Source organism: Salvelinus namaycush, unplaced genomic scaffold (assembly GCF_016432855.1).
Source record: "Salvelinus namaycush isolate Seneca unplaced genomic scaffold, SaNama_1.0 Scaffold550, whole genome shotgun sequence".
In the NCBI taxonomy this organism is placed as follows: domain Eukaryota; kingdom Metazoa; phylum Chordata; class Actinopteri; order Salmoniformes; family Salmonidae; genus Salvelinus; species Salvelinus namaycush.
Window position 1 is genome coordinate 92,111 of NW_024061254.1, and position 27,502 is coordinate 119,612.

Below are 27,502 nucleotides of genomic sequence, written 5' to 3' on the forward strand. Positions count from 1 at the left end.
GCCCAAACTATTTGAGCTTCTACTTTTAAAAATCCACCTTACAGGCCTCCCGGGTGGCGCAGTGGTCTAGGGCACTGCATCGCAGTGCTAACTGCGCCACCAGAGTCTCTGGGTTCGCGCCCAGGCTCTGTCGCAGCCGGCCGCGACCGGGAGGTCCGTGGGGCGACGCACAATTGGCATAGCGTCGTCCGGGTTAGGGAGGGTTTGGCCGGTAGGGATATCCTTGTCTCATCGCGCTCCAGCGACTCCTGTGGCGGGCCGGGCGCAGTGCGCGCTAACCAAGGGGGCCAGGTACACGGTGTTTCCTCCGACACATTGGTGCGGCTGGCTTCCGGGTTGGAGGCGCGCTGTGTTAAGAAGCAGTGCGGCTTGGTTGGGTTGTGCTTCGGAGGACGCATGGCTTTCGACCTTCGTCTCTCCCGAGCCCGTACGGGAGTTAGCGATGAGACAAGATAGTAATTACTAGCGATTGGATACCACGAAAATTGGGGAGAAAATGGGTTAAAAAAAAAATATAAAAAAAAAAATAAATAAATAATCCACCTTACCAGAAAATAGTCTCTCACCGTTGCTGCTTGTTATAGACCCCCTTCAGCCCCCAGCTGTGCCCTGGACACCATACGTGAATTAACTAACCCCCATCTATCTTCAGAGTTTGTACTGTTAGGTGAGCTAAACTGGGATAAGCTAGATGCCCTCAATCTCATATAAATTATTAAGTAACCTACCAGGTACAACCCTAAATCAGTAACCATGTCCAGCCTCTTAGATATCATCCTGACCAACTTGCCCTCTAAATACACCTCTGCTGTCTTCAACCAGGATCTCAGCGATCACTGCCTCAATGCCTGCATGCGTACTGGGTCCGCGGTCAAACGACCACCCCTCATCACTGTCAATGACCACCCCTCATCACCGTCAAAGCGAGCATGCCTTTCTAATCGACCTGGCCCGGGTATCCTGGAAGGATATTGACCTCATCCCGTCAGTAGAGGATGCCTGGTTGCTCTTCAAAAGTGCTTTCCTCGCCATCTTAAATAAGCATACCCCATTCAAAAATGTAGGTCTAAGAACAGATATAGCCCTAGGTTCAACCCAGACTTGACTACCCTTGACCAGCACAAAAATATCCTGTGGCATTCTGCATTAGCATCGAATAGCCTCCGCGATATGCAACTTTTCAGGGAAGTCAGGAACCAATATACTCAGTCAGTTAGGAAAGCTAAGGTTAGCTTTGTCAAACAGAAATTTGCATCCTGTAGCACCAATTCCAAAAAGTTCTGGGACACTGTAAAGTCCATGGAGAATAAGAGCACCTCCTCCCAGCTGCCCACTGCACTGAGACTAGGAAACACTGTCACCACTGATAATTCTACGATAATCGTTAATTTCAAAAAGCATTTTTATACGGCTGGCCATGCTTTCCACCTGGCTACCCCTTCCCCGTCCAACAGCTCAGCACTCGCTGCAGCAACTTGCCCAAGCCCTCCCCGCTTCTCCTTCACCCAAATCCAGACAGCTGATGTTCTGAAAGAGCTGCAAAATCTGGACCCCCACAAATCAGCCAGGCTAGACAATCTGAATCCTCTCTTTCGAAAATTATCCGCCGAAATTGTTGCAACCCCTATTACTAGCCTGTTCATCCTCTCTTTTGTATCATCTGAGGTCCTCAAAAATTGGAAAGCGGCTGCGGTCATCCCCCTCTTCAAAGGGGGAGACACTCTAGTCACAAACTGTTATAGAGCTATATCCATCCTGCCCTGCCTTTCTAAAATCTTTGAAAGCCAAGTTAACAAACAGATCACCGACTATTTCGAATCCCACCGTACCTTCTCCATTATGCAATCTGGTTTCCGAGCTGGTCAGGGGTGCACCTCAGCCACGCACAAGGTCCTAAACGATATCATAACCACCATCGATAAAAGACAGTACTGAGTCCTTCCAGACTCACATTAAGCATCTCCGATCCAAAATTAAATCTAGAATCGGCATCCTATTTCCTATTCCTTGACTTCGCCGATGTCATTTACAAAATAGCCTCCAACACTCTACTCAACAAACTTGATGTAGTCTATCACAGTGCCATCCGTTTTGTCACTAAAGCCCCATATACTACCCACCACTACACATTCGTCCCCAAACCCACTGGCTCTAGGTCATCTATAAGTCTTTGCTAGGTAAAACCCGGCCTTATCTCAGCTCACTGGTCACCATAGCAACACCCACCCGTAGCACGCGCTCGAGCAGGTATATTTCACTGGTCATCCCCAAAGCCAACTCCTCTGTAAATAGCCCACCCAACTACCTCATCCGCAAATTGTTATTAATTATTTTGCTCCTTTGCACCCCGTATCTCTACTTGCACATTCATCTTCTGCACACCTATCACTCCAGTGTTAATTGATAAATTGTAATTATTTTGCCACAATGGCCTATTTATTGCCTTACCTCCCTGATCTTACTACGTTTGCACACACTGTATATAGATGTTTCTATTGTCTTATTGACTGTATTTGGTAGTGTGGTGTGTTTGAGGTCTAACCCACCGTGGTAGTGTGGTGTGTTTGAGGTCTAACCCACCGTGGTAGTGTGGTGTGTTTGAGGTCTAACCCACCGTGGTAGTGTGGTGTGTTTGAGGTCTAACCCACCGTGGTAGTGTGGTGTCTTTGAGGTCTAACTCACCGTGGTAGTGTGGTGTGTTTGAGGTCTAACCCACCGTGGTAGTGTGGTGTGTTTGAGGTCTAACCCACCGTGGTAGTGTGGTGTGTTTGAGGTCTAACCCACCGTGGTAGTGTGGTGTGTTTGAGGTCTAACCCACCGTGGTAGTGTGGTGTGTTTGAGGTCTAACTCACCGTGGTAGTGTGGTGTGTTTGAGGTCTAACTCATCGTGGTAGTGTGGTGTGTTTGAGGTCTAACCCACCGTGGTAGTGTGGTGTGTTTGAGGTCTAACTCACCGTGGTAGTGTGGTGTGTTTGAGGTCTAACCCACCGTGGTAGTGTGGTGTGTTTGAGGTCTAACTCACCGTGGTAGTGTGGTGTGTTTGAGGTCTAACCCACCGTGGTAGTGTGGTGTGTTTGAGGTCTAACTCACCGTGGTAGTGTGGTGTGTTTCTGAGGTCTAACCCACCGTGGTAGTGTGGTGTGTTTGAGGTCTAACCCACCGTGGTAGTGTGGTGTGTTTGAGGTCTAACCCACCGTGGTAGTGTGGTGTGTTTGAGGTCTAACCCACCGTGGTAGTGTGGTGTGTTTGAGGTCTAACCCACCGTGGTAGTGTGGTGTGTTTGAGGTCTAACCCACCGTGGTAGTGTGGTGTGTTTGAGGTCTAACCCACCGTGGTAGTGTGGTGTGTTTGAGGTCTAACCCACCGTGGTAGTGTGGTGTCTTTGAGGTCTAACCCACCGTGGTAGTGTGGTGTGTTTGAGGTCTAACCCACCATGGTAGTGTGGTGTGTTTGAGGTCTAACCCACCGTGGTAGTGTGGTGTGTTTGAGGTCTAACCCACCGGGGTAGTGTGGTGTGTTTGAGGTCTAACCCACCGTGGTAGTGTGGTGTGTTTGAGGTCTAACCCACCATGGTAGTGTGGTGTGTTTGAGGTCTAACTCACCGGGGTAGTGTGGTGTGTTTGAGGTCTAACCCACCGTGGTAGTGTGGTGTGTTTGAGGTCTAACTCACCGTGGTAGTGTGGTGTGTTTGAGGTCTAACCCACCGTGGTAGTTTGGTGTGTTTGAGGTCTAACTCACCGTGGTAGTGTGGTGTGTTTGAGGTCTAACCCACCGTGGTAGTGTGGTGTGTTTGAGGTCTAACCCACCGTGGTAGTGTGGTGTGTTTGAGGTCTAACCCACCGTGGTAGTGTGGTGTCTTTGAGGTCTAACCCACCGTGGTAGTTTGGTGTGTTTGAGGTCTAACTCACCGTGGTAGTGTGGTGTGTTTGAGGTCTAACCCACCGTGGTAGTGTGGTGTGTTTGAGGTCTAACCCACCGTAGTAGTGTGGTGTGTTTGAGGTCTAACCCACCGTGGTAGTGTGGTGTGTTTGAGGTCTAACCCACCGTGGTAGTGTGGTGTGTTTGAGGTCTAACCCACCGTGGTAGTTTGGTGTGTTTGAGGTCTAACTCACCGTGGTAGTGTGGTGTGTTTGAGGTCTAACCCACCGTGGTAGTGTGGTGTGTTTGAGGTCTAACCCACCGTGGTAGTGTGGTGTGTTTGAGGTCTAACCCACCGTGGTAGTGTGGTGTGTTTGAGGTCTAACCCACCGTGGTAGTTTGGTGTGTTTGAGGTCTAACCCACCGTGGTAGTGTGGTGTGTTTGAGGTCTAACCCACCGTGGCAGTGTGGTGTGTTTGAGGTCTAACCCACCGTGGTAGTGTGGTGTGTTTGAGGTCTAACCCACCGTGGTAGTGTGGTGTGTTTGAGGTCTAACCCACCGTGGTAGTGTGGTGTGTTTGAGGTCTAACCCACCGTGGTAGTGTGGTGTGTTTGAGGTCTAACCCACCATGGTAGTGTGGTGTGTTTGAGGTCTAACCCACCGTGGTAGTGTGGTGTGTTTGAGGTCTAACCCACCGGGGTAGTGTGGTGTGTTTGAGGTCTAACCCACCGTGGTAGTGTGGTGTGTTTGAGGTCTAACCCACCGTGGTAGTGTGGTGTGTTTGAGGTCTAACCCACCATGGTAGTGTGGTGTGTTTGAGGTCTAACTCACCGGGGTAGTGTGGTGTGTTTGAGGTCTAACCCACCGTGGTAGTGTGGTGTGTTTGAGGTCTAACTCACCGTGGTAGTGTGGTGTGTTTGAGGTCTAACCCACCGTGGTAGTTTGGTGTGTTTGAGGTCTAACTCACCGTGGTAGTGTGGTGTGTTTGAGGTCTAACCCACCGTGGTAGTGTGGTGTGTTTGAGGTCTAACCCACCGTGGTAGTGTGGTGTGTTTGAGGTCTAACCCACCGTGGTAGTGTGGTGTCTTTGAGGTCTAACCCACCGTGGTAGTTTGGTGTGTTTGAGGTCTAACTCACCGTGGTAGTGTGGTGTGTTTGAGGTCTAACCCACCGTGGTAGTGTGGTGTGTTTGAGGTCTAACCCACCGTGGTAGTGTGGTGTGTTTGAGGTCTAACCCACCGTGGTAGTGTGGTGTGTTTGAGGTCTAACCCACCGTAGTAGTGTGGTGTGTTTGAGGTCTAAACCACCGTGGTAGTGTGGTGTGTTTGAGGTCTAACCCACCGTGGTAGTGTGGTGTGTTTGAGGTCTAACCCACCGTGGCAGTGTGGTGTGTTTGAGGTCTAACCCACCGTGGTAGTGTGGTGTGTTTGAGGTCTAACTCACCGTGGTAGTGTGGTGTGTTTGAGGTCTAACCCACCATGGTAGTGTGGTGTGTTTCTGAGGTCTAACCCACCGTGGTAGTGTGGTGTGTTTCTGAGGTCTAACCCACCGTGGTAGTGTGGTGTGTTTGAGGTCTAACCCACCGTGGTAGTGTGGTGTGTTTGAGGTCTAACCCACCGTGGTAGTGTGGTGTGTTTGAGGTCTAACCCACCGTGGTAGTGTGGTGTGTTTGAGGTCTAACCCACCGTGGTAGTGTGGTGTGTTTGAGGTCTAACCCACCGTGGTAGTGTGGTGTGTTTGAGGTCTAACTCACCGTGGTAGTGTGGTGTGTTTGAGGTCTAACTCACCGTGGTAGTGTGGTGTGTTTGAGGTCTAACCCACCGTGGTAGTGTGGTGTGTTTGAGGTCTAACCCACCGTGGTAGTGTGGTGTGTTTGAGGTCTAACCCACCGTGGTAGTGTGGTGTGTTTGAGGTCTAACCCACCGTGGTAGTTTGGTGTGTTTGAGGTCTAACTCACCGTGGTAGTGTGGTGTGTTTGAGGTCTAACCCACCGTGGTAGTTTGGTGTGTTTGAGGTCTAACTCACCGTGGTAGTGTGGTGTGTTTGAGGTCTAACCCACCGTGGTAGTGTGGTGTGTTTGAGGTCTAACCCACCGTGGTAGTGTGGTGTGTTTGAGGTCTAACCCACCGTGGTAGTGTGGTGTGTTTGAGGTCTAACCCACCGTGGTAGTGTGGTGTGTTTGAGGTCTAACCCACCGTGGTAGTGTGGTGTGTTTGAGGTCTAACCCACCGTGGTAGTTTGGTGTGTTTGAGGTCTAACTCACCGTGGTAGTGTGGTGTGTTTGAGGTCTAACTCACCGTGGTAGTGTGGTGTGTTTGAGGTCTAACCCACCGTGGTAGTGTGGTGTGTTTGAGGTCTAACCCACCGTGGTAGTGTGGTGTGTTTGAGGTCTAACCCACCATGTTAGTATCTCAACAGCCATAGAGACTCCAGATGCTTAGACCAACTTCTTATTTCGAACGTGAAACTATGAAAAGAGGTGAAATCTCTAATACCTAAGTTCATTGTCCCTTACCTACTTGCAACATTCCTTTGTCTTTCCCCTCCTGCTATGTCTTTCTGATGCTGGAAGGAAAAGAGTCTAATTTCATTGTCCCTTACCTACTTGCAACATTCCTCCTGCTATGTCTTTCTGGTGCTGGAAGATAAATAGTCTAATTTCATTTCATTCTGTTTTAGGACAACCCTTTAGATGTTTAATTCAATCCCAAGTTCATGTAATCAGACAGCATGCTTCCCTAGAGGGAGGGCACAGCTAGCAGGAACAGCAACTCACAATTTGCAATTTGTAATTGATCCACCTTTCCTTCCCCTCTCTGTCTCTGTCTCCATCTCTGTCTCCCTCTCTATTTCTCCTTCCACCACTGGCTTTATGAACTATCCTTGCTTTCTGAATGTTTTCATCTTTTCTGTCTCCATTTCTACTGGTGCTGCTGCTCATCTATCCTTCCATCCCCTCAGCAACATTCCCCTCAAGGCAACGGTGTTATTGTAATTTCATATTTCTTTCTGTTTCTCTCTCAGCTGCTGGATATGGAGTAAAATATCCATTATCATTTGTATATTTTAATTATGCAAATAAGGCTGCTCAGCTACTGGCCCAACCTGCGGGGAAGCCCAACTTCATTCTGGGTGATTACAGTTTATCCAGTTGAGTCCCTTTAATTGTAACAAGCTAAATACCTTGTTTCATTTAGTTTTAACAATGCCAACAGAGAAGCGGCCAGTGATAGCACACTAACGCACCACTATCAGTGGAACAAGTAGGCAACAAGGAGACAACAGGCAGCAGGAACAACTGATCTGGCACCTGATCCTCTGTGGTTAGAGCCTGATGTAGGACAAACTGATCTGGCACCTGATCCTCTGTGGTTAGAGCCTGATGTAGGACAAACTGATCTGGCATCAGATCCTCTGTGGTTAGAGCCTGATGCAGGAACAACTGATCTGGCATCAGATCCTCTGTGGTTAGAGCCTGATGCAGGAACAACTGATCTGGCATCAGATCCTCTGTGGTAAGAGCCTGATGCAGGAAGAACATACCCTGCTCTACCATCAGCTTCTCTGGGGCAAGATACACACGTAAGGTGCTCTGACTGTCATGATTGTGTTCCAACATAATTTACAGCCCTAGACTATGGTTTGACCACTGTGTAATGTAATCCACAGTGCTAAACTCTGAACACTGTGTCTCCCCCTTACGGTTGATAGTCATGTAGATTATTTTTAGAACAGAATTTAGTCCTGTAGAACAGAGTCTAGTCCTATAGAACAGAGTCTAATCCTGAAGATTTTAATATAACAGTATATTCCTCTAGAACAGTCTAGTCCTGTAGATTAAAATTGAACAATATATTCCTTTAGATGATAATAGAACAGTCTATTTCTGTAGAAAGGAGTCTAGTACTGTAGATTATATTAGAATAGAGTCTAGTACTGTAGAATAGAGTCTAGTACTGTAGATTATATTAGAATAGAGTCTAGTACTGTAGAACAGGGTGTAGACCTGTAGATTATATTAGAATAGAGTCTAGTACTGTAGATTATATTAGAATAGAGTCTAGTACTGTAGAACAGGGTGTAGACCTGTAGATTATATTAGAATAGAGTCTAGTACTGTAGATTATATTAGAATAGAGTCTAGTACTGTAGAACAGGGTGTAGACCTGTAGATTATATTAGAATAGAGTCTAGTACTGTAGAACAGGGTGTAGACCTGTAGATTATATTAGAATAGAGTCTAGTACTGTAGAACAGGGTGTAGACCTGTAGATTATATTATAATATAGTCTAGTACTGTAGATTATATTAGAATAGAGTCTAGTACTGTAGATTATATTAGAATAGAGTCTAGTACTGTAGATTATATTAGAATAGAGTCTAGTAAGGTAGAACAGGGTGTAGACCTGTAGATTATATTAGAATAGAGTCTAGTACTGTAGATTATATTAGAATAGAGTCTAGTACTGTAGATTCTATTAGAATAGAGTCTAGTACTGTAGATTATATTAGAATAGAGTCCAGTACTGTAGAACAGGGTGTAGACCTGTAGATTATATTAGAATAGAGTCTAGTACTGTAGATTATATTAGAATAGAGTCCAGTACTGTAGAACAGGGTGTAGACCTGTAGATTATATTAGAATATAGTCTAGTACTGTTGAACAGGGTGTAGACCTGTAGATTATATTAGAATAGAGTCCAGTACTGTAGAACAGGGTGTAGACCTGTAGATTATATTAGAATAGAGTCCAGTACTGTAGAACAGGGTGTAGACCTGTAGATTATATTAGAATAGAGTCTAGTACTGTTGAACAGGGTGTAGACCTGTAGATTATATTAGAATATAGTCTAGTACTGTAGATTCTATTAGAATACAGTTTAGTACTGCAGATTATATTAGAATAGAGTCCAGTACTGTAGAACAGGGTGTAGACCTGTAGATTATATTGGAACAGAGTCTAGTACTGTTGAACAGGGTGTAGACCTGTAGATTATATTAGAATAGAGTCTAGTACTGTAGAATAGAGTCTAGTACTGTAGAATAGAGTCTAGTACTGTAGATTATATTAGAATAGAGTCTAGTACTGTTGAACAGGGTGTAGACCTGTAGATTCTATTAGAACAGAGTCTAGTACTTCAGATTATATTATAACAGAGTCTAGTACTGTAGAACAGGGTATAGACCTGTAAATTATATTAGAACAGAGTCCAGTACTGTAGAACAGAGTCTAGTACTGTAGATTATATTAGAACAGAGTCTAGTACTGTAGAACAGGGTGTAGACCTGTAGATTCTATTAGAATAGAGTCTAGTACTGTTGAACAGGGTGTAGACCTGTAGATTATATTAGAATAGAGTCTAGTACTGTTGAACAGGGTGTAGACCTGTAGATTATATTAGAATAGAGTCTAGTACTGTTGAACAGGGTGTAGACCTGTAGATTATATTAGAATAGAGTCTAGTACTGTAGAACAGGGTGTAGACCTGTAGATTATATTAGAATATAGTCTAGTACTGTTGAACAGGGTGTAGACCTGTAGATTATATTAGAATAGAGTCTAGTACTGTAGATTATATTAGAACAGAGTCTAGTACTGTAGATTCTATTAGAACAGAGTCTAGTACTGTAGAACAGGGTGTAGACCTGTAGATTATATTAGAATATAGTCTAGTACTGTAGAACAGAGTCTAGTACTGTAGATTCTATTAGAATAGAGTTTAGTACTGTAGAACAGGGTGTAGACCTGTAGATTATATTAGAATAGAGTCTAGTACTGTTGAACAGGGTGTAGACCTGTAGATTATATTAGAATATAGTCTAGTACTGTAGATTCTATTAGAATACAGTTTAATACTGTAGATTATATTAGAATAGAGTCCAGTACTGTAGAACAGGGTGTAGACCTGTAGATTATATTAGAATAGAGTCTAGTACTGTTGAACAGGGTGTAGACCTGTAGATTATATTAGAATATAGTCTAGTACTGTAGATTCTATTAGAATAGAGTTTAGTACTGTAGATTATATTAGAATAGAGTCCAGTACTGTAGAACAGGGTGTAGACCTGTAGATTATATTAGAACAGAGTCTAGTACTGTTGAACAGGGTGTAGACCTGTAGATTATATTAGAATAGAGTCTAGTATTGTAGAATAGAGTCTAGTACTGTAGATTAAATTAGAATAGAGTCAGGTACTGTAGAATAGAGTCTAGTACTGTAGATGATATTAGAATAGAGTCTAGTACTGTTGAACAGGGTGTAGACCTGTAGATTCTATTAGAACAGAGTCTAGTACTTCAGATTATATTAGAACAGAGTCTAGTACTGTAGAACAGGGTGTAGACCTGTAGATTATATTAGAACAGAGTCTAGTACTGTAGAACAGGGTGTAGACCTGTAGATTATATTAGAATAGAGTCTAGTACTGTTGAACAGGGTGTAGACCTGTAGATTATATTAGAATAGAGTCTAGTACTGTTGAACAGGGTGTAGACCTGTAGATTATATTAGAATAGAGTCTAGTAGTGTAGAACAGGGTGTAGACCTGTAGATTATATTAGAACAGAGTCTAGTACTGTAGAACATGGTGTAGACCTGTAGATTATATTAGAATAGAGTCTAGTACTGTAGAATAGGGTGTAGACCTGTAGATTATATTAGAATAGAGTCTAGTACTGTAGAACAGGGTGTAGACCTGTAGATTCTATTAGAATAGAGTCTAGTACTGTAGAATAGAGTCTAGTACTGTAGAACAGGGTGTAGACCTGTAGATTATATTAGAATAGAGTCTAGTACTGTTGAACAGGGTGTAGACCTGTAGATTATATTAGAACAGAGACTAGTACTGTAGATTATATTAGAATAGAGTCTAGTACTGTAGAATAGAGTCTAGTACTGTAGATTCTATTAGAACAGAGTCTAGTACTGTTGAACAGGGTGTAGACCTGTAGATTATATTAGAATAGAGTCTAGTACTGTTGAACAGGGTGTAGACCTTTAGATTATATTAGAATAGAGTCTAGTACTGTAGAACAGGGTTTAGACCTGTAGATTATATTAGAATAGAGTCCAGTACTGTTGAACAGGGTGTAGACCTGCAGATTATATTAGAACAGAGTCTAGTACTGTTGAACAGGTTGTAGACCTGTAGATTATATTAGAATATAGTCTAGTACTGTAGATTCTATTAGAATACAGTTTAGTACTGCAGATTATATTAGAATAGAGTCCAGTACTGTAGAACAGGGTGTAGACCTGTAGATTATATTGGAACAGAGTCTATTACTGTTGAACAGGGTGTAGACCTGTAGATTATATTAGAATAGAGTCTAGTATTGTAGAATAGAGTCTAGTACTGTAGATTAAATTAGAATAGAGTCAGGTACTGTAGAATAGAGTCTAGTACTGTAGATGATATTAGAATAGAGTCTAGTACTGTTGAACAGGGTGTAGACCTGTAGATTCTATTAGAACAGAGTCTAGTACTTCAGATTATATTAGAACAGAGTCTAGTACTGTAGAACAGGGTATAGACCTGTAGATTATATTAGAACAGAGTCCAGTACTGTAGAACAGAGTCTAGTACTGTAGATTATATTAGAACAGAGTCTAGTACTGTAGAACAGGGTGTAGACCTGTAGATTATATTAGAATAGAGTCTAGTACTGTTGAACAGGGTGTAGACCTGTAGATTATATTAGAATAGAGTCTAGTACTGTAGAATAGAGTCTAGTACTGTAGATTATATTAGAATAGAGTCTAGTACTGTAGAACAGAGTCTAGTACTGTAGAACAGGGTGTAGACCTGTAGATTATATTAGAATAGAGTCTAGTACTGTTGAACAGGGTGTAGACCTGTAGATTATATTAGAACAGAGACTAGTACTGTAGATTATATTAGAATAGAGTCTAGTACTGTAGAATAGAGTCTAGTACTGTAGATTATATTAGAACAGAGTCTAGTACTGTTGAACAGGGTGTAGACCTGTAGATTATATTAGAATAGAGTCTAGTACTGTTGAACAGGGTGTAGACCTTTAGATTATATTAGAATAGAGTCTAGTACTGTAGAACAGGGTTTAGACCTGTAGATTATATTAGAATAGAGTCCAGTACTGTTGAACAGGGTGTAGACCTGTAGATTATATTAGAACAGAGTCTAGTACTGTAGATTATATTAGAACAGAGTCTAGTACTGTAGAACAGGGTGTAGACCTGTAGATTATATTAGAATAGAGTCTAGTACTGTAGAATAGAGTCTAGTACTGTAGATTCTATTAGAATAGAGTCTAGTACTGTAGAACAGAGTCTAGTACTGTAGAACAGGGTGTAGACCTGTAGATTATATTAGAATAGAGTCTAGTACTGTTGAACAGGGTGTAGACCTGTAGATTATATTAGAACAGAGACTAGTACTGTAGATTATATTAGAATAGAGTCTAGTACTGTAGAATAGAGTCTAGTACTGTAGATTATATTAGAACAGAGTCTAGTACTGTTGAACAGGGTGTAGACCTGTAGATTATATTAGAATAGAGTCTAGTACTGTTGAACAGGGTGTAGACCTTTAGATTATATTAGAATAGAGTCTAGTACTGTAGAACAGGGTTTAGACCTGTAGATTATATTAGAATAGAGTCCAGTACTGTTGAACAGGGTGTAGACCTGTAGATTATATTAGAACAGAGTCTAGTACTTCAGATTATATTAGAACAGAGTCTAGTACTGTAGAACAGGGTATAGACCTGTAGATTATATTAGAACAGAGTCCAGTACTGTAGAACAGAGTCTAGTACTGTAGATTATATTAGAACAGAGTCTAGTACTGTTGAACAGGGTGTAGACCTGTAGATTATATTAGAACAGAGTCTAGTACTGTAGATTATATTAGAACAGAGTCTAGTACTGTTGAACAGGGTGTAGACCTGTAGATTATATTAGAATAGAGTCTAGTACTGTAGAACAGGGTGTAGACCTGTAGATTATATTAGAACAGAGACTAGTACTGTAGATTATATTAGAATAGAGTCTAGTACTGTAGAATATAGTTTAGTACTGTAGATTCTATTAGAACAGAGTCTAGTACTGTTGAACAGGGTGTAGACCTGTAGATGATATTAGAATAGAGTCTAGTACTGTTGAACAGGGTGTAGACCTGTAGATTCTATTAGAACAGAGTCTAGTACTTCAGATTATATTAGAACAGAGTCTAGTACTGTAGAACATAGTCTAGTACTGTAGATTATATTAGAACAGAGTCTAGTACTGTAGAACAGGGTGTAGACCTGTAGATTCTATTAGAACAGAGTCTAGTACTGTTGAACAGGGTGTAGACCTGTAGATTATATTAGAATAGAGTCCAGTACTGTAGAACAGGGTGTAGACCTGTAGATTATATTAGAATAGAGTCTAGTACTGTTGAACAGGGTGTAGACCTGTAGATTATATTAGAATAGAGTCTAGTACTGTTGAACAGGGTGTAGACCTGTAGATTATATTAGAATAGAGTCCAGTACTGTTGAACAGGGTGTAGACCTGTAGATTATATTAGAACAGAGTCTAGTACTGTAGAACAGGGTGTAGACCTGTAGATTATATTAGAACAGAGTCTAGTACTGTAGAACAGGGTGTAGACCTGTAGATTATATTAGAACAGAGTCTAGTACTGTAGAACAGAGTCTAGTACTGTAGATTATATTAGAACAGAGTCTAGTACTGTAGAACAGGGTGTAGACCTGTAGATTCTATTAGAACAGAGTCTAGTACTGTTGAACAGGGTGTAGACCTGTAGATTATATTAGAATAGAGTCCAGTACTGTAGAACAGGGTGTAGACCTGTAGATTATATTAGAATATAGTCTAGTACTGTAGAATAGAGTCTTGTTTCTCTCCTCCATCCCGTGTATTGTTAGTGATGGCAGACCATGGAGTATGTCTCATATGTGGCCTTCTATTATGATGATAAATATCATCTCTGTATTACCTTTTCACTCTCCCTCCTCCTCCTCATCTCCCCCCTCCTCCTCCTCCTCCTCCTCTGCTTCATCTCATCTCCTCCTCATCTCCTCCTCCTCCTCATCTCCCCTCCTCCTCCTCCTCCTCTGCTTCATCTCATCTCCTCCTCATCTCCTCCTCCTCATCATCTCCTCCTCATCTCCTCTCCTCCTCCCCTCTCCTCCTCCTCCTCATCTCCTCTCCTCCTATTCCCTCTCCTCCTCCTCCTCCTCTGATTCATCTCCTCCTCCTCCTCCTCCTCCTCCTCATCTCCTCTCCTCCTATTCCCTCTCCTCCTCCTCCTCCTCTGATTCATCTCCTCTCCTCCTCTTCCTCCTCCTCTGATTCATCTCCTCTCTCCTTCTCATCTCCTCATCATCTCCTCCTCATCTCCCCCTCCTCCTCATCTCCCCTCTCCTCCTCAGAAACATGATGCTGTATTTCTCTGAATGTTGTCTACTGGTCTTTATCTATGAAAGCCCTGAAAGGATCTCTAGGTGATCAGGACTGTTAGAAACTTGCTAAATATTGGCATCATAAACATGAAAACAATTGCTTAAAGTGATTTAGTGATTTTAACAATCAGCATGTTTACATTACATTTTCACTATAGCCAATCAGCTGACAGAAGGCTCATATGGCCACGCAATAATGGCCCTATAGTGAATAATTAAATAACATTTAGGCCTATTGTCTTGTTCCAGGTAACTAGTCTTGTTATTTCATTGTAATCCTGCATGGAAAATCCCATTATTTGAGTTCTTCTTCCATGTAGGCCTATTTGAGTTAAAGTCAGTGTTGGGGAAGCTCTAAAATATAATTTACAAAGTCTACCAATTACTTGATACTGGAATAAGTTAAGCTACACTGTACCCTTACGAAAAATAGTTTTACTGAACTAATGTTATTTTGATTAAGTAGTTCACCAGGGTATTCTCTCCCTGCACCTTGGAGGCTGCTGCCCTATGTACATATGCATGGAACACTGGCCACTTTATAATGGAACACTGGCCACTTTAATAATGGAACACTGGCCACTTTAATAATGGAACACTGGTTTACTTAAATAATGGAACACTGGTTTACTTTAATGACATGACTTATGACTGGTTTACTTTAATAATGGAACACTGGTTTACTTTAAAATGGAACACTGGTTTACTTTAATGACACTGACTTAATGACTGGCCACTTTAATAATGGAACACTGGTTTACTTTAATAATGGAACACTAGTCACTTTAATAATGGAACACTGTTTACTTTAATAATGGACACTGGTTTACTTTAATGACATGACTTAATGACTGGTTTACTTTAATAAAGGAACACTGGTTTACTTTAATGACATGACTTAATGACTGGTTTACTTTAATAATGGAACACTGGTTTACTTTAATGACATGACTTAATGACTGGTTTACTTTATAATGGAACACTGGTTTACTTTAATGACATGACTTAAAGACTGTTTCTTTAATAATGGAACACTGGCCACTTTATAATGGAACACTGGTTTACTTTAATAATGGAACACTGGCCACTTAATAATGGAACACTGGTTTACTTTAATAATGGAACACTGGTTTACTTTATAATGGAACACTAGTCCATTTATAATGGAACAACTGGTTTACTTTAATGACATGACTTAATGACTGGTTACTTTAATAAAGGAACACTGGTTTACTTTAATGACATGACTTAATGACTGGTTTACTTTAATAATGGAACACTGGTTTTACTTTAATGACATGACTTAATGACTGGTTTACTTTAATAATGGAACACTGTTTACTTTAATGACATGACTTAAAGACTGGTTTACTTTAATAATGGAACACTGGCCACTTAATAATGGAACACTGGTTTACTTTAATAATGGAACACTGGTTTACTTTAATAATGAACACTGGTTTACCTTTAATAATGGAACACTGGTTTACTTTAATATGGAACACTGGTTTACTTTAATGACATGACTTAAGACTGGTTTACTTTAATAATGGAACACTGGCCAACTTTAATAATGGAACACTGGTTTACTTTAATAATGGAACACTGGTTTTACTTTAATATATGGAACACTGGTTTACTTTAATAATGAACAACTGGTTTACTTTAATAATGGAACCTGGTTTACTGTAATAATGGAACACTGGTTTAACTTTAATAATGTTTACATACTGTTTACTCATTTCATATGTACAGTATATACTGTATTCTAGTCAAGGCATCTTATTCAACTATAGCTGTATAATATGCTATTCTAATCCTTCGTTTTCTACAGATACTAAATATTCTATCCACATACTGTACATAATGTTTCACACACACACACACACACTGTAATATATGCTGTCTATTATACTCCAGACTTCAACATTGCTCGTCCTAAAATTATTTATTTCTTAATTCCATTCCTGTACTTTTAGAATGTATGTGTATTTTTTGTGACATTGTTTAGATATTACTGCAGCTGTTTGGCGCTAGGAACACAAGCATTTTGTTAACCTGCAATAACATCTGCTAAATATGTGACCAATACATCTGCTAATATGTGTATGCGACCAATAAAGTATATTTTAGTTTGACTTAACTACTTTGGTAAAAATGATCATATATACATCTGAAATGTCATAGACTTAAAACTGGATACGATCACGTCGGGGTCGTGTGTTAACAGAATGTGTAATTTAGCCTATTAACACACTCAACAAAAACATGTTTCGAGTCAGTTCAGGTGATGAAACTTATTGCCTACTTCCGCATATGCCTCTTTTATTTTGGCAACAAAAAAGTAGCGTGAGTTCTAGTTAGCTACACCGCTACATGTCTTGCAACGCCAGGGTTGTGGGTTCGATTCCCACGAGGGACCAGTACGAATAGTATGACAATTGTATGCACTCACTTCGCTCTGAATACAGCGTCTGCTAAATGACTAAACGGAAATATAAAATGCAACACTGGTTAATGTTCATTTCCAGCTCCTTCACGGGCCTTTCTTTAGCCTATTTGATAATGTGACGAGGCCCATATGTGACATGTTGGTGCCTTACAGGCCTGTACATTTATTTGGTAGGCCTATAGCCTGCTATATATGCCTTTCTCGATGTCGTGGTAGATAAAAGGGTTGGACGGAAAATTTGCTTAAGACAAATGAAGTGGCAATCAGGAATTACCTGAGGCGAGTATTGATTATATTGTTTGAATTGATAGCCTATAGGCCTAAGTAAAGCATTTTACGTTAGACAAAATACGTTAGACCTATTCATTTGATTTACATAGGCCTATGAGTTCTGTGATTTGGGACCGACACCGTTTAAAATAGCCACTGAAGCATTTTTAGTTGGTGACATCGACCTACGTACTGTTCCTGTCGTTGTTGGTAAGTCTGCAATATATGTGCTGTTTGTGGATTTGTGAATGATCCTCCTCATTCAGATTGGATATACACATCCCGTTGTTCGCCCTGGTCCAGCTGTGAGTTAGTCTCTGCAGGTGTTGTGTCACTTAGTGAAACGTCATTGGCTCGAGCTGTACGTCTAGAGAGGGGCAGAGCCACGCGCCAATCAAGTCCGGTCCGACAGCGCAGCTTCCAGGCGCGCTCCCTTGTCTTCTAAGGGAATAAGCCGGAACGAGTTACTCTTCGCCGAATGTTATTTTATAGAACATCCATACATTCTCTTCTTCTATATTCTGATTTAATGTACTGCTGTTTATAGGATACATTTTTATAAGGCACGTGGGTTTTATTTGTCGGTTGTTTTGAGCGGGAGATCAGGGATGTTTTTATTTTCATAACATTTCGGTTTCTCTCATCAGAGGAGGTAAGATTTCCTGTTTAGTGAACAACACATTGGTGTAAATAGGAAGAGTAGCCTACTGTAGTATTAACCTCCACTAGCCTTTAGTTTTTAAAATTATTATTTTCAGTAGGCCTATTATTAGTAGGCTATGATTAGTTATATTCGTGTTGTGTCTATCGGGCATCAATGGGCTATTATAGTATGGCTATAATCATGTATATATGTTAAATGCATTCTGGTTTAAAGCTGCAGTAAAATCTAGAAGCGACATAATGTGGTACCTTTTATTTTTATTTGACCTTTTAATTTAGAATCTTACTTTTTGGGAGGACATTTCGTTTCCTGTGTATCTAGGCCCTGTTCGGGATGGCCTCACGTGTCGGTTTGATCTGCAGGTTAACCTGTTATTTTTTTGTATATAGCCAATGTAACGCCTGACGAATATCCATTATTATTAAACAGAGTTCACACTATGATACGCCATATATAATAAGGTATATTCGGTTAATAATATATAATAATACATTTACAAAGTTCTATACCTCCTCTCATATTGACGTGTAAATCAATTAAACTTCTATACTGCCTCTCAGATTAACGTGTAAATCAATTAAACTTCTATCTGCCTCTCAGATTAACGTGTAAATCAATTAAACTTCTATACTGCCTCTCAGATTAACGTGTAAATCAATTCAAATTCTATACTGCCTCTCAGATTAACGTGTAAATCAATTCAAATTCTATACTGCCTCTCAGTTAACGTGTAAATCAATTCAAATTCTATACTGCCTCTCAGATTAACGTGTAAATCAATTCAAATTCTATACTGCCTCTCAGATTAACGTGTAAATCAATTCAAATTCTATACTGCCTCTCAGATTAACGTGTAAATCAATTAACTCTATACTGCCTCTCAGATTAACGTTAAATCATTAAGTTCTATACTGCAACTCAGATTGACGTGTGTAAATAGCCTCCAGTGTTTTGGCAGAAAATGTCAAATACAAACTTTTGTTTCAACGTCAGAGAAATTGAAGTTCTGTTAAATTAGGATGTTTTTAATTTTTAATTTTGTCATGTTCAATTGCAATTCTATACTTTTTTAATCAACGTATATAAATGTAGGCGATCAACAAATGACACCCAGAGTAAAGTAACTATTGATCTTTGTCTACAGTAAAGTCTGTATCGTTCTCCCAGATATACATTTGTTGTAAACACTTCGGCTACTTGTCTTCGATGCGCATTAAAGTGGAATATGCAGCGGGCCCAGGCGGAGTTGCATTAAACTTGTTCTGCAAAATGTTTTTTTTTTTTTTTTTTACATTCTCAGTACAAACTTAAGTGAATGTTTATAATAAAATAATACAAATAAGCAACGTAAGAATTCACAAATATTTTTTGATAATAATACAAATTGCTGATTGTTGTTATTGTCATTATTATTACAACTAAAAGAGTGTCTGACTGATGTTCAGTTTGAACTCTGACTCATGTGTTCGCACAGTATCCTCCAATCAGACTCCACAGCAACTCAACCTACACCAGCGCTACCATGACGACCCCCCCCAGCTCCTTCCGCAGGAGCCCCTGACCCCCCCCAGACCCCCCCACTCCTCCTCCCTGAAGCTCAACCAGGTGGGTCAAGTGGTTCTGTATGGTGTACCCATCGTCTCCTTGGTGATCGACCATCAGGAGCGGCTGTGTCTGGCCCAGATCTCCAACACTTTGCTGAAGAACTACAGCTATAACGAGATCCACAACCGCCGCGTGGCGCTGGGTATCACCTGTGTTCAGTGCACCCCTGTCCAGCTGGAGATCCTGAGGCGAGCTGGCGCCATGCCCATCTCCTCCCGCCGCTGTGGCATGATCACCAAGCGAGAGGCGGAGCGGCTGTGTAAGTCCTTCCTGGGAGAGAACAACCCCCCCAAACTGCCCGACAACTTCGCCTTTGATGTGTCACACCGAGTGTGCCTGGGGTACCGTGGTAACTTCATCCCACGCGCCTACAACAGCAGCAGAGCCAAGTGCATCAAGTGTTCCTACTGCAGCATGTACTTCTCTCCTAACAAGTTCATCTTCCACTCTCACCGTACTCCTGAAGCCAAGTACACCCAGCCGGACGCTGCTAACTTCAACTCCTGAGGACGCCACCTGAAGCTGTCAGATAAAACCCCTCCTGACGCCTGGCGTTTGCCTGGGAGGACGTGAAGGCCATGTTTAATGGTGGCAGCAGGAAGCGGTGTCTACCCTCATCTCACTGCTCCCCCATGGGGCCGGGAAAGGTTGTGAACTCTGGTCTCCCCACATGATGACCCCTGACCTGGTCCAGAGAGGAGCCGCTTCGAGAGGAGGAGGACCTGGATGGAAGCAGCCTGTCTCCCCCCGTAAACCCTCGCAGCTACCCGGTGATCCCTGTGCCCAGTAAAGGGTTTGGCATGCTGCAGAAGTTTGCCCCCACTTCCCTGTTCCCCAACCCTTACTCCTTCCCAGCCTTCAGCCTCTGTCAGCAGAAGAAAGATGACAGTGAGGTGATGACAGTGAAGAACACTGGTCTGTCAGGTCTGCTGTGGCCCGGTCGTAAAGACACCTTCTATCCTCCGTTCTGCATGTTCTGGCCCCCTAGGGCTGCTGGGGGCCTCCCGGTGCCCACCTACCTGCAGCCACAGCCCTCCGTCAACACTCTGTCCTCATTGGCCGAGAGCCCCTCCCTCAGGCAGGCCTTCCTCGACATCTCAGAGCCCCCACACCCAGGGGCAGGGCCAGGCATGGGAGCCACACCCAGGTCAGGTCTGTTTGACCTTGACTCCTCCACCCTGACCTCTGACTTGCACCCTGTGACCTCAGAGGGCTGGCTGAAGGTGTTGGACAACCCCTCTCTCCAGGCCAGGAGAGCCTACTACCACTCAGCCTTCCGACCCGTCGTCAAGGACGCAGAAAGCATCGCCAAGCTCCATGGCAACCTGGAGGAGTTTGGGTCAGAGCTCCACCTGTCCCCCGGGACCAGCTGCAGCTACGCCTCTGAGAGCGGAGGAGAGGGGGAGGAGGAAGGAGAGGTGGATGTAGAGACCAAGCAGGATGAAGAGGAGGAGGAACACTTCAACAGACCAACCCCACCACAGACACACAGCGGCCTGCACCTCCGAGGGCTGACTGAAGGATCAGGACCTGGGAGAGAGGAGAGAAAGAGGCTGTCACCTTCCCCTGCAGCCCTGCAGATCACAGCCAGGACCAGAGCAGCAGTAGCCCTGCCTGCCTCTCCTCCTGCTCCCCCTGCCAGCCCACACACACCCCGCTGCAACTGGAGGACCAGTCCTACAAACATGTCAAAGTAAGGCACTTTAATTATTATTTAAATGGCGCTGTAGGCTGGCTGATGTAATATGCATAAAAATATTAATATCAGCATCTCCCTGAAGAATTGAAACATCCACAGTGCTCTGATCGCTGATAAAGAACAGTCCGGTATTGTTTAATGGTCACATTATATCGGTTCTCTCCTTGTCACTTTCTGCCATTTAGCCTTTCTAATTTGGACCTGTCGACTCCACATTAACAAGGCTAAGGGAGGTGGTCCCCCAACCAGGGGAAACAGTTACGTTGTACTAATACAAGGAGTCATTCACAGTCTAATAACAATACTAATAAGAGACATTAACTGTCTAATAACACTATGAAGAGACATTAACTGTCTAATAACACTAATGAAGAGACATTAACTGTCTAATAACACTATAGAGAGACATTAACTGTCTAATACACTAATGAAGAGACATTCACAGTCTAATATTAACACTAATGAAGAGACATTCACAGTCTAATAACACTAATGAAGAGACATTCACAGTCTAATAACCTAATGAAGAGACATTCACAGTCTAATAACACTAATGAAGAGACATTCACAGTCTAACAGTAACAATACAGCTTGTCTGCAAATGCGATGATAGATGCCTGCTTCATCATAAAGGTGATTTACTAAAAGTCCCCCTCTGTTCATGTCTACAGCATTGTTAACAGCGTTGTTCTGGACATACAAGATTAGGGTTAGGGTTAGATTAGACAAGATTAGGGTTAGATTAGGGTTAGGGTTAGATTAGACAAGGTTAGGGTTAGATTAGGGTTAGGGTTAGATTAGACAAGGTTAGGGTTAGGGTTAGATTAGACAAGATTAGGGTTAGATTAGACAAGGTTAGGGTTAGATAGATTAGGGTTAGATTAGACAAGGTTAGGGTTAGGGTTAGATTAGACAAGATTAGTGTTAGATTAGACAAGATTAGGGTTAGATTAGGGTTTAGGGTTAGGGTTAGATTAGACAAGGTTAGGGTTAGGGTTAGATTAGACAAGGTTTAGGGGTTAGGGTTAGATTAGACAAGGTTAGGGTTAGATAGACAAGGTTAGGGTAGGTTAGGTTAGGTTAGGGTTAGATTAGACAAGGTTAGGGTTGGTTAGGGTTGATACAAGGTTGGTTCGGGTTAGATTAGACAAGATTAGGCCAAAAGGAGAATTGTTCCACTCCATTGATTCTTCAAGTCTGTGAAAGCCAGCTGGTAGTCTAGTGGGTTAGGGTTAGTCTAGTCTCACCAGCATCCTGCATCCCAAGACACCAGTGGTTCTGTTCTGTGTAGCATTATTCAACACTATCTCTGATATGTCGATGTTAAAACCTCTGTCTCTCTCTGTGTTCTCAGACTCATAAAAGCAGAGACCATGGACTGCCTGTTTGTGCAACCAAAGAAAACTCCAAAACAGCTGGTACGCAGTGTTACCTAGGTGTTACCTAGGTGTTTAAAGACATTGGTTCCTTACTACCAGTTTTCTGTGTGCATGGACCAATCAACTCAGGGCTCCAGATGAACTGATGAATTCATGTCCTTCTGTTCTCTTCCTTCTCTCCTCCCTTCTCCTCTAGATGAAAACAAAGAACCTAGCAATTCTTTGTATCAGAGACTAAATCATCTGACCCTGAGTACTGGAGAGAGATGGCAGGTAAAACTTTGCCTATCACACCATTACAGCTATTATACCATACCATTACAGCTATCATACCATTACAGCTATTAAATCACACCATTACAGCTATCATACCATTACAGCTATTATACATACCATTACAGCTATCATACTATACCATTACAGCTATCATACCATACCATTACAGCTATCATACCATTACAGCTATCATACCATACCATTACAGCTATCATACCATACCATTACAGCTATCATACCATACCATTACAGCTATCATACCATTACAATGATCATACCATTACAGCTATCACATCAAACCATTACAGCTATCATACCATTACAATGATCATACCATTACAACTATCACATCAACCCATTACAGCTATCATACCATTACAGCTATCATATCAAACCATGACAGCTATCATACCATACCATTACAGCTATCATACCATTACAGCTATTATACCATACATTACAGCTATTATACCATAACAGCTATCATACCATTACAGCTATTATACCATACCATTACAGCTTCATACATTACAGCTATCATACCATTACAGCTATCATACCATTACAGCTATTATACCCTACCATTACAGCTATTATACCCTACCATTACAGCTATTATGCCATTACAGCTACCATACCATACTTTCACAACTGGTTTATCAAGACAGGTTAAACCATGCTATAATATCTAACTGTTTATTCAAGACAGGTTAAACCATGCTATAATATCTAACTGGTTTATCAAGGCAGGTTAAACCATGCTATAATATCTAACTGTTTATCAAGACAGGTTAAACCATGCTATAATATCTAACTGGTTTATCAAGACAGGTTAAACTATGCTATCTTAGCTAACTGGTTTATCAAGACAGGTTAAACCATGCTATCATAGATAACTGGTTTATCAAGACAGGTTAAACCATGCTATCTTAGCTAACTGGTTTATCAGACAGGTTAAACCATGCTATCATAGATAACTGGTTTATCAAGACAAGGAGAACAACAGCCTCATTCTCCTCTCACAGACCATAGGTTTTAGGGATTATTAGAGACTCATTCGCCTCTCACAGACCATAGGTTTAGGATTATTAGAGACTCATTCTCCTCTCACAGACCATAGGTTTAGGGATTATTAGAGACTCATTGTACTCTCACAGATCATAGGTTTAGGGATTATTAGAGACTCATTCTCCTCTTACAGACCATAGGTTTAGGGATTATTAGAACCTCATTCTCCTCTCACAGACCATAGGTTTAGGGATTATTAGAGACTCATTCTCCTCTCACAGACCATAGGTTTAGATTTATTAGAGCCTCAGTGTACTCTCCACAAACCATAGGTTTAGGGATTATTAGAGACTCATTCTCCTCTCACAGACCATAGGTTTAGGGATTATTAGAGCCTCATTCTCCTCTCACAGACCATAGGTTTAGGGATTATTAGAGACTCATTCTCCTCTCACAGACCATAGGTTTAGGGATTATTAGAGACTCATTCTCCTCTCACAACACATAGGTTTAGGGATTATTAGAGACTCATTCTCCTCTCACAGACCATAGGTTTAGGGATTATTAGAGCCTCATTCTCCTCTCACAGACCATAGGTTTAGAGATTATTAGAGACTCATTCTCCTCTCACAGACCATAGTTTAGGGATTATTAGAGACTCTTTCTCCTCTCACAGACATAGGTTTTAGGGATTTTAGAGACTCATTCTCCTCTTACAGAACATAGTTTTAGGGATTATTAGAACCTCATTCTCCTCTCACAGACCATAGTTTAGGGATTATTAGAGACTCATTTTCTCCTCTCACAGACCATAGGTTTAGGGATATTAGAGCCTCAGTGTACTCTCACAGACCATGGTTTAGGGATTATTAGAGACTCATTCTCCTCTCACAGACAATAGGTTTAGGGATTATTAGAGACTCTATTGTACTCTCACAGACCATAGGTTTAGGGATTATTAGAGACTCATTCTCCTCTCACAGACCATAGGTTTAGGGATTGTTAGAGACTCATTCTCCTCTCACAGACCATAGGTTTAGGGATTATTAGAGCCTCAGTAACTCTCACAGACCATAGGTTTTAGGGATTATATAGAGCCTCAGTGTACTCTCACAGACCATAGGTTTAGGGATTATTAGAGACTCATTCTCCTCTCACAAACCATAGGTTTAGGGATTATTAGAGACTCATTCTCCTCTCACAGACCATAGGTTTAGGGATTATTAGAGACTCATTCTCCTCTCACAGACCATAGGTTTAGGGATTATTAGAGACTCATTCTCCTCTCACAGACCATAGGTTTAGGGATTATTAGAGACTCATTCTCCTCTCACAGACCATAGGTTTAGGGATTATTAGAGACTCATTCTCCTCTCACAGACCATAGGTTTAGGGATTATTAGAGACTCATTGTACTCTCACAGACCATAGGTTTAGGGATTATTAGAGACTCATTCTCCTCTCACAGACCATAGGTTTAGGGATTGTTAGAGACTCATTCTCCTCTCACAGACCATAGGTTTAGGGATTATTAGAGCCTCAGTATACTCTCACAGACCATAGGTTTAGGGATTATTAGAGCCTCAGTGTACTCTCACAGACCATAGGTTTAGGGATTATTAGAGACTCATTCTCCTCTCACAAACCATAGGTTTAGGGATTATTAGAGACTCATTCTCCTCTCACGACCATAGGTTTAGGGATTATTAGAGACTCATTCTCCTCTCACAGACCATAGGTTTAGGGATTATTAGAGACTCATTCTCCTCTCACAGACCATAGGTTTAGGGATTATTAGAACCTCATTCTCCTCTCACAGACCATAGTTTAGGGATTATTAGAGACTCATTCTCCTCTCACAGACCATAGGTTTAGGGATTATTAGAGCCTCAGTGTACTCTCACAGATCATAGGTTTAGGGATTATTAGAGACTCATTCTCCTCTTACAGACCATAGGTTTAGGGATTATTAGAACCTCATTCTCCTCTCACAGACCATAGGTTTAGGGATTATTAGAGACTCATTCTCCCCTCACAGACCATAGGTTTAGGGATTGTTAGAGACTCATTCTCCTCTCACAGACCATAGGTTTAGGGATTATTAGAGCCTCATTGTACTCTCCAAACCATAGGTTTAGGGATTATTAGAGACTCATTCGCCTCTCACAGACCATAGGTTTAGGGATTATTAGAGCCTCAGTGTACTCTCACAGACCATAGGTTTAGGGATTATTAGAGACTCATTCTCCTCTCACAGACCATAGGTTTGGGATTATTAGAGACTCATTCTCCTCTCACAGACCATAGGTTTAGGGATAATTAGAGACTCATTCACCTCTCACAGACAATAGGTTTAGAGATTATTAGAGACTCATTCTCCTCTCACAGACCATAGGTTTAGGGATTATTAGAGACTCATTATACTCTCACAGATCATAGGTTTAGGGATTATTAGAGACTCATTCTCCTCTCACAGACCATAGGTTTAGGGATTATTAGAACCTCATTCTCCTCTCACAGACCATAGTTTTAGGGATTATTAGAGACTCATTCTCCTCTCACAGACCATAGGTTTAGGGATTATTAGAGCCTCAGTGTACTCTCACAGACCATAGGTTTAGGGATTATTAGAGACTCATTCTCCTCTCACAGACCATAGGTTTAGGGATTATTAGAGACTCATTTTCCTCTCACAGACCATAGGTTTAGGGATTATTAGAGACTCATTCTCCTCTCACAGACCATAGGTTTAGGGATTATTAGAGACTCATTCTCCTCTCACAGACCATAGGTTTAGGGATTATTAGAGCCTCAGTATACTCTCACAAACCATAGGTTTAGGGATTATTAGAGACTCATTCTCCTCTCACAGACCATAGGTTTAGGGATAATTAGAGACTCATTCTCCTCTCACAAACCATAGGTTTAGGGATTATTAGAGACTCATTCTCCTCTCACAGACCATAGGTTTAGGGATTATTAGAGACTCATTCTCCTCTCACTGACCATAGGTTTAGGGATTATTAGAGACTCATTCTCCTCTCACAGACAATAGGTTTAGGGATTATTAGAGACTCATTGTACTCTCACAGATCATAGGTTTAGGGATTATTAGAGACTCATTCTCCTCTCACAGACCATAGGTTTAGGGATTATTAGACCTCATTCTCCTCTCACAGACCATAGGTTTAGGGATTATTAGAGACTCATCTCCTCTCACAGACCATAGGTTTAGGGATTATTAGAGCCTCAGTGTACTCTCACAGATCATAGGTTTAGGGATTATTAGAGACTCATTCTCCTCTTACAGACCATAGTTTAGGAGTTATTAAACCTCATTCTCCTCTCACAGACCATAGGTTTAGGGATTATTAAGACTCATTCTCCTCTCACAGACCATAGGTTTAGGGATTGTTAGAGACTCATTCTCCTCTCACAGACCAAGGTTTGGGATTATTAGAGCCTCAGTGTACTCTCACAGACCATAGGTTTTAGGGATTATTAGAGACTCATTCTCCTCTCACAAACCATAGGTTTAGGGATTATTAGAGACTCATTCTCCTCTCACAGACCATAGGTTTAGGGATTATTAGAGACTCATTCTCCTCTCACAGACCATAGGTTTAGGGATAATTAGAGACTCATTCTCCTCTCACAGACAATAGGTTTAGAGATTATTAGAGACTCATTCTCCTCTCACAGATCATAGGTTTAGGGATTATTAGAGACTCATTCTCCTCTCACAGACCATAGGTTTAGGGATTATTAGAGACTCATTCTCCTCTCACAGACAATAGGTTTAGGGATTATTAGAGACTCATTGTACTCTCACAGATCATA

At 41.7% G+C, this 27,502-nt stretch overlaps 1 protein-coding gene and 1 pseudogene across 1 annotated transcript in view; one reads left to right on the forward strand and one right to left on the reverse strand.

Annotated features, from left to right (window-relative positions):
• Window positions 1–19,217: 19,217 nt before the first annotated feature.
• On the forward strand, window positions 19,218–20,997 carry LOC120041827 (annotated as a pseudogene).
• Window positions 20,998–21,675: 678 nt separating this feature from the next.
• The window catches only part of LOC120041828 (SKI family transcriptional corepressor 2-like), a gene marked incomplete at its 5' end in the record, with an annotated part of 35,667 nt that continues 29,840 nt past the window's right edge, over window positions 21,676–27,502 (reverse strand). The window contains one exon of the mRNA XM_038986686.1: window positions 21,676–21,689. Within this exon, the coding sequence (XP_038842614.1) occupies window positions 21,676–21,689 (14 nt within the window). The remainder of the gene's footprint in view (window positions 21,690–27,502) is intronic.